This window comes from Polypterus senegalus, chromosome 1 (genome assembly GCF_016835505.1).
Source record: "Polypterus senegalus isolate Bchr_013 chromosome 1, ASM1683550v1, whole genome shotgun sequence".
Lineage (NCBI taxonomy): Eukaryota > Metazoa > Chordata > Cladistia > Polypteriformes > Polypteridae > Polypterus > Polypterus senegalus.
Window position 1 is genome coordinate 34,573,507 of NC_053154.1, and position 12,364 is coordinate 34,585,870.

The following is a 12,364-nucleotide window of genomic DNA, read 5'->3' on the forward strand; positions in this document are numbered from 1 at the left end:
TGCCTCCTCTATTTTTCAGCACCGTTATATTTATATATTTAATTCTATATTGCAAGATGTTTGGATATATTATATTCAAATATATTAAAGATTATTGCAATACTTTGCACAGTTACAGACTTAATACTACACGAACACCGTATAGAAGAAGGCCCATTGATTGACATGTGGGTGTGTTGTAGCAACCCGAGTGTGACGTCACTATATCCCCCCAGCAAGTTAAAAGACGCAAATCGAAGATAAATGCCTCAGTTCTTCACCGAGCTAAAAGGACACTTGGTTGCTTCCCTCTGAATTACGCTTACATATACTTGAAGCGTGTTGGGAGTGTGTCAGGTATGAGTTTTTGAATAGATTTCTGGGTTATACAAGTTTTCTTTTTTTCCCCCTTAAATGTAATTTCCTAATTTTATGTTTTTGAATAGATTTCTGGTTTTTCTTTTTTTCCCCTTAAATGTAATTTCCTAATTTAATCGTGAGGTTTTGTAAATTCTTACAAGACTATTGCTATGGAGTTAATTGAGATGTTTTTTTGAGGATTCTATGTTCTGAGTTTGAATTCCGGACCCACACACCGTCTTTGTGAAATCTGCACTTTTCTGGTGTGTGTTGGTTTTTTTTTTCCACGGTACACCAACTACGCGATTCTAAACTGGCGCAATATGTACGGGAGCTGCTGCTGCTGCTGCTATGGACTGGCATCCCACTCAGTGATGGAATCTTGCCTTGCTCTGAATATGCTAATCCCGTGTTATGTTATTTACATACACCTCGTTCAGGTAGGAAATGATTCTTGTTGGTAGGCGCGCGCCCCTCATCCCATTTGTTCAGATATTCATCATCGCGTCTCCCTCCATTCTTCTAGATACAGGCGCCAGAGTAGTTCTTCGGAGTGAAAACTTACTGGGAACCATTTAAAAGCACAATCCACATGTAAACGCCGGAAAGAAGTTGATTTATTTAGATATAAAACAGGTTCCATAAATAGCCTTGAAGAATTGAATTTCTTTCTAACATTAACGGGTTTTCTAATAGAAATCGTATTCTGTTTTGAGCTCTACACTTGTGATGAGCAATTTTGTACCCTTGTCCCTTAACTGTTGTTTCCATACAGCCTAGACTAATATTTACTCGATTATGTTGACCTCTTATGTAAGTTTGGATAAAATCGTCTGTTAGGAAAATCAATATAAAAGATGCACCAATGGCTTCCTGATTCCCTGCTGTAATACAACAACAATGAAGTTCAGACGTGTTTGTACCATGTAGCCTACTATACATTAAAGATTACTGTTTTATGCACAGAACCTTTTCAAATTCCCATAAAACAATTGCATATTCAAAGAAGCACCCATAATGAAAAGGTTCTTTGTAAAGCTATGGTTCTACATGGAACTGCAGGACAAAGTACCACTAAGGAGCAGCATGATTTCTTACAAGTGTACAAAAAGCATGTGTTTATAATCCTGCAAATTCAAGTGGTGAAAGTGTACCAACAGGTTCATGTTTTATACACCACACGGTGGGTGCCACCATGGTGGAGTGGTAGCACTGCTGCATCACAGTAAGGAGACTATAGGGATTGTGTCCAGGGTCCCCCCTGTGTGGAGTTTGCATTTTCTCCCTATGTCTGCATGGGTTTCCTCCCACAGTCCAAAGACATGGTTAGGTAGATTGACATTTACTAAATTGGCCCTGTGGTTTGGGGTTTTTGTGTGTATTTGCCCTACAATGGACTGGATCCCTGTCCAGTGTTTGTTCCTTCCTTGTGCCCTATGCTAGCTGGGACTGGCTTCAGGAGAACCCTGTAACCCTGGGTAGCACTAAGCAGGACAGAAAATGACTGACACTGTATAGAAAGCAGCCATCTTATCATTTAAACTATCCTTATAATTCTTATTATATTTGGTAAAATTTTGCCAAATCGAAAGTTAAATAGCTCATGTCTTTTGCTGCATACACAAAATCTGAAATACTGTTTTCGGAGTGTGAGCAGGTTGATGGATCAATGCTGTTGGCTTTTACTACAGCTCCCATAACTGCACAGTTGGATTAATAGGTACTGGTAATACATGGAATTTTAAATTCGGTCTAGAAGTTTGTAGGGATAGTGCATAATTTGATGTATTTATTTTCCCAAGCCTCTTTTTCTAGCACAATGCAACCGGTTGTTGGAACTAATCCCAGTACCAAGGGGCACAATACTAGATCATAATAACTTGGACAGGACACCAGTTACATTCATTGACTTTTGACATGAAGATGCCAGTGAATAGGTGTTTTTGTAATATACTGTAGGAAAATCAAACTTAAAATTTTTTGTGTTAGCTGTTTTCAATGATTTCTGACTTGACCAGTTTTAGATAGACTTTACCCAGGGTTAAGTTTGGCTTTTAGGTGGATAAAAAAATACACACTCAAACAATGGTCAGAACACACACCAGAATGAATAAAAAGCAAGAAAAGAAAGAAAATATCTGACTTGTTCTGTCCCTGCCCCAACTGAGGCATTTTGTGGGGGTATTACTGCTGGCATAAAGGTGCCCCTGTCTCACATTTCTGCTGAATAATGGGTCTGTAATGATAGTTAGAGAGATGTCCAGCATTGTTCATAATGACACTGAATTCTGTTTAAATTCTCTCTTTTGCTATTACCTTCAGCAGGTTCCATGGCTGAGTCTGCCCTTTTATGCCCTTTTCAGTAGACCTTTCCATAAGTGATGTTACCAGCCCAGCACACCACAGTGTAGAAAATCACGATGTCCATCATTCTGTTTGTAGAAATCTGATCTTCTTTTCTTTTAAAGTCATTTCATTTAAAAGCAGTTTAAAAATGGATGGACAGTGAAGCAAGGGCCTTGGCTACTTTTGATTTTTTATTTTCTTTTAGGCATGGCTGATATTACAAAGCTTTGGTGTGCCGAAACATCTTCTGATTATACCTTTTGCACTTTGATTGAATTAAAATTATTGAATCTAGTAGTAATACTTCAATATACAATACTGTGATGTAACTGCTCCCTCTTGCTTGTTTTTAGCCTTGGTCTCTGGTGCTTTTGATGCTTGCACCTTATATATAATCTTACTCCTATGTATTATAACTTGCTTTGTAAGTTCATTTTGATACAGACGTCTGCCTAATAAATAAATAATAGAAATAATTAGATCAGTCGAGGGGATCTAATATACTGTGTAGTTAATTTTTACTGACGACATAACATTCTTACAGCAAGTGCTGTTCTTAGAAACACAACGCTTTTCAGCGGGTGGTGAAATCGGCACAGAATGTTACTAGAGTACAGATCCTTCTCTTGATATCATTTATGACACACTCTGCTACGGAAATGGAAACATTACCATTAAATATCTTAACTTTTCTTGCGCCTCATTATCAAATAACTTGGCATCATTAGCTCAGGCTCCACTAGACAGACAGTGACAGGTTTATCCTCGGGTCACGAGGCATCTTCAAAGCCGCTCATACTGACTGCTGTATGTGCGCTGTATGTATGTGCGCTTTTGATGTATATTTCTGATATTTATCTATCATTTAACGATGCTTTTAATACATGAGAATGTATTCATTATCTACTCTATGTATTATAATACTGACGTAGTAGGAAACATTAAAGTTAGACTATCATTGTCCACTCAAATGAAGTTTATTGTCAGGTGTAAATAATGCAATACAATTCTTAAATACTTTTATGAAAATTAACGGTAATTCGCTGCAGTAAATAACAGGGCTTAGGAGAGACATTTATCAACAGTGATGATTAAAAAGACGCAAGATTTTGTTTGATACCATTGTATTGACATTAGTCTCGAAGGATAAAAACACCTGCGACCAATTTCATTAGTGTCCTTGGATAAAAGACCTGTACATACAGTACTTGTGAATTATCACAAGTAATTATTTACAACTTGTAAAGAGGGGACTTTTTATTTTCATTTAACACTTGTTTAATGCTGATTATTTTTCATTTATCACGATATGTATCCCTGTACCACTTCGATTATAGAAGGTTTTTCATTTCCGACTATGGGTGACGTCAGAGGTTCTGAATGCTGCGCATGCTCAGAGCCGTAACTAGCTAATAACTTCATTTCCCAGAAGCCAGTGTTGCGTCTTTCGTTTTGGATGACGTCTTCGACTGAGCGGTGCTGTTTCAACAAAACCCGCCAATCATGCACTTTTTTTAGTTCGATAGCGTGACTCGATAGCGTGACAGCAGCGTTTTTGTAAATGTTGCACTGTATATTTAAATAATTTACTGTTAGTACATTGTAGCTGCAAATGTGTGAGAGTATTATACTCGGTGAAGATTGCTATAAAACCAAATTGAGCTGATGGACCATTGCAGGTACACAGTAAAATTGAAAGTGGTAAATTAACGCTGTTAGTGTTTATTTGTGTCTGTTCTCGAAAGAAAACTTGTGTGAATACCATTAGAACGTACAAATTCCATACAGGCCTTAATTGGGTCCAAAATAGCACCCCAATACACTGCCTCATACAGTAGTGTTAAATTAACAATTTGTTCATATAGGGTAACTCTTGAAATAACGACTTCCATAAAGAATGTAGCTATATTTTTGTTTTGAATGTTGTGAACACATTTACTGCAGTTAAAATTGATAAGGAGGCATTATGTTGTAAGAATATTAAATATTGTACATATTTATGAATACCATAAACTCCATATGAATTACATGTCAATTACTTGTCAGATCAGATAATTAGTGAACAGAGGTACTGTAGTTCTAAATTCAGTTTACCTCAAATACTAATATCTGAGCTGTCATTGGCTCATTATTGTAGTCTGTAAACAGAGCTGTTCTGCACTGCTTTTTAATAAAAAAATATGTAAAGATGTAATTCTACTAATAGACTTGGAGAGCCAAAATTTGGTGTATGTGTAGCATTCATTTAATTTTCTGAGATTACTAGACCCACACATGCTTGCAGGCAAAATGATAGCCGTTTATTAAATCAGATTTCTGAATTATTTTTTTGATGTTTATGCAGGTTTGTCTACAAAGATGTTTTCTTTGACCTGGAGGAATCCACTTCTACAGTTATGGGTTTCTACAAACTCTATTAATATGACAAACAAGGACTGCAAAATACAAGGAAAGAAAGGTAAATGTGTCATAGTGTGCAGCAAACAGTTTTTAGGCATATTGTACAAGACAGTACTCTGAAAGAATCAATGTGTGTGTGTGTCTGCAATATCATGTTAGAGCTCTTACCTCCTGGACAATATAAATTATCATAAACATAAACTCTAATTCATAACTGTATTAACTGAAGTGATAGAAAAACCTATAACATTGTGTCAGTAATTGCTGAATCCTAAAGTTATCGAGTACTGTGACAGCAGGATAGTGAAACAGGAAACAGAAAATAACACTTTATAAAGATTACCAAATTTTTTGTTTTTAAATAAATTATAAAAAAAAACTGTTGCAATATGAACATCATAAACAGCAATTCTGTTTGTTATTCTAAACTAAATAAATTGGTATTTAACTTGGATTAAAATGCTGAAATGAATGGAGCACACTATAAGCAATGACTGTTTTAGGGACCTTGTAGGTAAATATGGAATCATGATTTTAACTGATGATTTTAACTGTTCTTGCAAGTTTTAGAAGGCCAGAATCTTGTCTTCATAATGATCACTCAAGGATGTATTCCTTGATAAGTTCTGTAGAGCAAAGCCAATTTAGGCTTTTATTAATAATTAATTAGACATACTGAAATTAACAAATATGCTGAAGAAAATGATTCAATAGCTTTAAAGCATAAACTTCTAATTAAAAGTGTATTTTTCAGATAATTTGTTATCTTTACATTTTTTCTGAAGTTTTCAATGGCCAAAACTCAGTTATTGAATCATTCTTTTAGTAAAATCTTGCGTGTTCAAGTTAGAGTCATGTTTGCAGTCAGTTTGCCTATAGCTCAAGTCCTGTGGTCTAACGCAGCCCAGAGACACAATGCTGAGGCAGAATGAATTTCTCTTTGTCCTTTTGCTTTTGCATTGACATTTTTGGTGTACACAGTACTGCATCATATATTGTTTACTGATTATGGCAATTTTTTCTGAGTTTTAAACAAACATTGTTAAACAATACCTTTTTCTTCACTCTAGTCTTTTGTGAGTTTAGTGTATAGCAAGATTCCTATAGTGTAACTGTACATGCAGAGGACCATATTCACAATAAACAGTTTTCTCCAATGCCATAAACACTTTTTTACTGGCAGTGTTTTCAGTTTTTTTTTTTGTGTGTGAATAATGGTCAGTAGTGTTTATGTATTGACTGATTTGTTCATCTGATGGTGCCATGTTTCAGTTTGAGCAAAGATAAGTCATTTTTGAGTCCATTGTTTTATTTTGCCAGACAATTTACAGGTTTTGTGAATGTGGTGTGAAGATTTGGGTTTTGAGAACATGGTGACATATTTCAGTAATTGTGAAATACTGCAAATTTAAATAAAAAAAAAATACATTGACACTTGATGCTGAGCAATAACACAATATAGAAAATGATTGAATATTTTAAACTCATCATTAACAACAATCATCAGTCTAGAAGGCTGCATGGGAGTGATTACATTTTTACGTTGAAGTGTATTTTGACAAATAAAATACACACAAGCATATTTCTGTCATTTTTGTTTTTATTGTAAATGTCATCTTGTTTTACAGAAGTGCAAGAGTGAAGTAGCATACCTATGGCTAATTGCAAGCTAAAACTTAAATAGACATCACAACACCTAAAGGACAGCTGGTTTCTTGTGTTATCATTTAAATACTGCCTTGACTGTTTTTACTTTTTATATTTTAATGGAATTAAATAGAGTTTGAGAGTCTTTTCAAAGTTAGATATACTTTTGATCAACCTTTGGCAACAAGCAACATCCCTCTAATCCAAATACAAGTTTCAGCAAGTCCTGATGTCTTCTTTCTCATTTGCTGTAGTGTTGCAAGATACTGAAAGCAAAGAACTGTAGTTTGAACACAGTGTTTAAGATTTATGTATCAAGTGGAAAATAGTCTTGGATTATTTCAACCTGGCATCTTATTTGTCATACACCTACGCCCTGTGTCGCAAAGAATTAAGATGAGCTCAGTGAGAAGGCAGGTCCATACCTCAGTCTACATGTATTAACAGTCAGAGTTGGTTGACAGATACTGATTATTTCAGTTTTGTGCAACATACATGGAACAAAGTAAAGAGCTAAAGAAGTCCAGTGTGGCTAACCGCATTGACTAGCAACAGAGGAGAAGTAAAGAGTAAATGCAAGCTAATTTGCTTTCTGGAACAATGTGCCCAGCCAGGAAATAAGAGTGGCGGAAAGAAAAAGAACATTTTTTATCATTCATATTTTAATAATAGCACTTTATAGTTTTGTTTCATCACTCACTGAATTCATTATACTTGCAGAACATGCACACACTATGGATTAAAAATTGCCTAGAAGTAAGGACATTTCAGATCTAGAATGAGAAAAAAGAAGGGAAACCTGAAAAGTTTGACGCCTTGCATAGCTAGATATCCAGACAAGTCAAACAATGTGGAGAGGGGTGGGTTGGAAGAAAACTGAAATGTTTTCAAAGCATTCATAAGTAATTCTTGCAAACATAAGTTCTTCTCCCTAGTGCCATAATTAATGAGTATGCTGTGAATATACATCTGCTTAAAGTGATGTTCCTAGAGTGTTTCAGGTCTTTCAACATCATATACTCTCCTCCAGGTGGCCCCGCCAGGGTTGGTCAGACCCCAGGCTGTGTTTAGACAGCTAGCTACTCTGTTCCTTAAGCCGCTCCTCTCCTCTCCTGAGCCATAGCCATCTTGAGGCTCTGTCTACCCTGTCAATGGTACTGTGGACGGCTCTCCTGTTCCTTTTTTTCTTTTGATGCCCAAACTGCTGAAGGCTATGACCAAAGAACATGAAGCATATCCCCTGCACCCAACCTCCTCTGGGAGAAACCTAGGTATTCATCCTGACTGTTGAGACATGCTGACCAGTTCCAAGTACTTGAAGGGCTTCCTTTTGAAGGCTTTGTCCAAATGATCTTCCCACGGGACTGTTACCTCCAGAAGAACGATTTGCTTGGTGAATTCAGATTCTATCGGGCTCATGTATAATGCCAGGTGTAGAATTCACAGTAAACATGGTGGATGGACAAAAGTGTGGCGTTGCACAAAAATTCAGAAGAGTGGAAACTGCAAAAAAATTTAGATGCACAAAAGCATGCATAAATCAACTTCCACGGACTCCTGTTCCATGAATCCCAGTCAGCGTGAAATGTAAATCATGTGCACGTGCCTGCCGCCCCACCCCGACTCCTCACAGAATTACACCCCTTTGAATATGCAAATCAATATAAATAGTCCTTTTAAGTTAAGTGTTTTGTGAAAAGACAATGGTAAAAGAATGGGGGGAGAGGGAGAAGTGGAGGCAAGGAAAACATATTATTTGTTGGCTTAAGCAGTAGTATAAACAACAAAAGGAAGTTGATCATTTGATACAGAGTGGTATAGACACTCGAAAGATCAAGTTCAGAAAAGCACAGTGATATCTGACCATTTGGCCTTAAAAAGGCTGCGTCTATGTCATCCATATGAGGGTAAAGAGAAAAAATAGGAAGGGACACAGTGAAGAAAAAAAGGTTGAAATGTTGACTTTTATCTCAATTTCCACCTTAATCACATAGTTTATTTTGTCATTAAAGTAGAACATTGTAAACTTCATCTTAGAATCGATGTTTAATTTACTAGAGATTCTCAAATCCCATCATAACTAAAGTAGCATGTTAAATGCTTCATATTCTATGCGTGTGAATCACTACAGACTTTTCTTTTGTAGACAGGAGCCAGCAGGCACACAGAATACATTACATTTTATGATATTACAGCTCTCTGAACATTTATATACTAAGACGTATACTTGATGTCATGTTCATGATGAAATGCATTAATTAAAGCATGTATTAAACCTGGGGGTACAGTGGCACAGTGGTAGCTATGATCTGGCACCCCATACAGGGATTGTTCCTGCCTCCTGGAAGATGCTTGCTGGGACGTGTGCATCCCTTGATTAAATAATTTATTGCAGCAGTACTGTCTCTGTCAAACATACCAACCCCCAATTCCTTTCTTCTGTTTTCTTTCTCCACATAACCAATCACCACAATATAAGCTCTGTAATAATTGTCAAACCAGCTGTAAGCTTACAACGCCAATCCGACAAACTTTTAAGGAAGGAAAAATCTTCGTAATATGTGTTTAATTATTACATCCATCTACCCATCCAGGGGCGCACCAATCCCAGCTAGCATACAGCACAAGACAAGAGCAATACCAGAGCAGAGTGCCAGGTCATTGCTACTGCTGCGCCACCATGCCCCTACATGTTTAATAATTAACAATATACATTATTTAAATTAAGTTAACAATTTATCTGTATAATATGCATACTTTAATAGATTTAATCTTAAAAGTGATATAAATTATGCATTATAGTATCCTAAAAGCACACAGCTCCAAGAAGATAGCTCTTGGACATCTAAATTGACTTAGAAACTAGTCATCAATTCTACTAAATTGAATTTAATTCCTTTTTTGTAATTGTATGGTACAACGAGATTCAATATGCAAATCATCCATAAACTTATATAAAATGATAAAATAATAGTACAATAAAAATAATGAAAAATATACAGTATGAAAGCATAAGTACAATATATATGTTCATACAGTGCACATAGTGCAAATGGTTCATGAAGTGGCTCAGGTTGTGCTATATTAGATAGATAGATAGATAGACAGATACTTTATTAATCCCCAAAGGGAAATTCACACACTCCAGCAGCAGCATACTGATAAAACCAATATTAATAAAATAGTGATAAAAATGCAGTTTAAGTTAAAAAATGCAGGTATAACAGACAATACCATTGTATTACAGCTGTAGTGCAAGTTTACAAATACAAACAGTTCTACAGAGAGCACTTGATGGACTGATTGAGTGTGTTTTATAGCACTTGGAATGAAGCTATTTCTGAGCCTCGAGGTCCATGCAGGAAAGGCTCTGAAGCATTTGTCAGATGGGAGAAGTTCAAATACATTTTGTGCATGGCTGAGTGGAATCCATGCAGATGCTGGTGGCTTTCCTGACACAGCGTGTGCTATAAATGTCCTCCAGAGCAGGAAGCTGTATGCTGATAATCCTCTATGCTTCCGAAACAACCCACCGTAGAGCTTACCGATCAGCTGCTGTAGGGCTGTGATTCCACACTCTGATACAATGGGTGATGCTCTGATAGTAAGAATTCTAAAGCAGCTGTGGTATTTGGAATAGCTTGGCCATTCCGTGTGCCATTCTACTGTTACAGGTTGAGTACAATCCGGTGCCTTAAATTTATAAACAACATGCAGTTAATTGTGGATGGATGTGAATCTAAAAAAAGAGAAACCACACAAACAGTAGCACTGCTTTGATGCTGGGTGCCCCCAGTTTGCAAAACCGAGCAGAAATGTGTGAATGCAATGGGGGTGAGGGGGGTTTCGCTGCCATGAGAATTAGAGTGGCTCTTTGCCAAGTTTATTTTTTATACATTGCAATATGCGCGTGGAAACAGGCGTACGTAACATTTGTATGCATACACACTGTTTATACATGAGGCCCCAGGACTATGTCTGGTAACAAGGTGGAGGCTGCAATGTGGCTCAGTCCACCAATAACTGCCAGTCACTTGCTGATTCCAGGGTACCTACAGATGATGATCTCTTGCTAGGATTTGGCTGCTTTCCTTGTACACCTGCTGAAGATGTGTTCTAAGGTTCTTCACTTGGAATACAGTGGGCATGCTATTGACTCTGCTATGCCCTGTGTGTGCAGATTTGACAGGCTCGGCAGCACGTCATATACTGGCTGGATGAGAAAATGAATGTGGTAAGGCTCAGCATTCCAGAGCTCATACCAAGTCACTTTCCTCTCCACTGCGTTTTCCCATCTTGTCCAAGCTCCCTGCTGTTTCATTCCAATAGCCTTGCATGAGCTCATCTCCTCATGCACTAGGTGGCACGGATCCTTCCCTCTGGTGGTATCTGATTGGGGATTGGGAAAGGTCCTAATCCTGCTTGACTTCAAGCGACCACTCCGACCAGTCTCCTGTGATGCAGCCTTGCCTCTGCTTCTTGAACTTCATCCTCTGCCCTCCACTTCCTGCCAGTCTTCACTTGGATCACTGTGTTGGCCACCATCAAATCACTTGAGTCTTTGCATTGTATCACTTCTCTGGCTCTTGATACCTTAAATTCTTCCTCCATGAATTTGAAGGGCAGTTGCAGTTTGTTATTGTCATAGAATATAGTCCTGCTCAGGCTCTTTGGCAGCCCCAAATATCTCCCGAGGTGGCTAGTGACCTTTTCCCTCCAAGGTCTCAACAGTTGAGAGTGGGACCTTTTAGTCAAGCAGGGGCCACAGGATTCTGGGTAGAATGCTGTGCTGGTAGATCCAGGCTTTGAACCTCCCTGGTAGGGGCAGACTTGTAAATGGATTTCGGGCAGCCATCCATCCAATTAAGTATGAGTTGACTGGATTAATGCTGTATCCCCAATGAGCTGTTAAAAACTTGGCCCATTGGTTTCTCTGTGATGGATGGGATGGCTGTGCCTGTGATGGTAAACCGGAACCTGTCCTCCACCGTGCCCTTTCTCAGCACCATGGATCTTGATTTGGCTGGTTTGAAATGCATACTGGCCCACTCCACCAGCTTTTGCAGCCCCTTCAGAATTCACTAGCAGCCTGGAACCAATTCTGTGGTGATTGTTAAGACTTCCATGAATGCCCAAATGGTTTGTTGCCTTTGTGCGAATTTCATTCTTGGCCCTCTGCACTCTGGTTCAGCAGACTTGGTGAGCATGTTCATCGCTAGGGAAAATAGCATCTGTAATGATGTCAATCTCTACCTTGTGCCAGCTTGATGATATTGTCCCTGAAGAGGCCTTTGTCGCTGATTATTACAACAATTTCAGGAAGAGTTCTCATTAAGATGTTGCACTCTCCCAACTCCTGCTTTCTTTTCGTGTTGCTGTATGTCTGCCTTAGAAGTTGATCTATTTCTTTCTGTGAGCAGACCAACTTCCCACTGCACTTTTGCCCTAGCAGCTTTTTGGTGACCATGAAATGGTCGGCAATAAAGGTTAAATGTTTTAGGTCGCTTTCGTGCTGTCATCTCCGATACCAGGCAGTCCAACGGATGACCATGATCTTCTTGCAAAGGCTGTGCATTGGCTTGGCCAAGCCAACGAGCTTCTCCTGCCCTGCCTCTTTATACTGGATCTTCAG

General features: G+C 38.1%; 1 protein-coding gene across 1 annotated transcript in view; it reads left to right on the forward strand.

The window, feature by feature from the left end:
- The first annotated feature begins 276 nt into the window (after positions 1–276).
- Positions 277–12,364, forward strand: part of LOC120524087 (NUT family member 2-like) — a 46,158-nt gene continuing 34,070 nt past the window's right edge. Inside the window, exons 1-2 of the mRNA XM_039745948.1 lie at positions 277–336; positions 5,030–5,143. Of these exons, the coding sequence (XP_039601882.1) occupies positions 5,044–5,143 (100 nt within the window). The 5' untranslated portion in view covers positions 277–336; positions 5,030–5,043. The remainder of the gene's footprint in view (positions 337–5,029; positions 5,144–12,364) is intronic.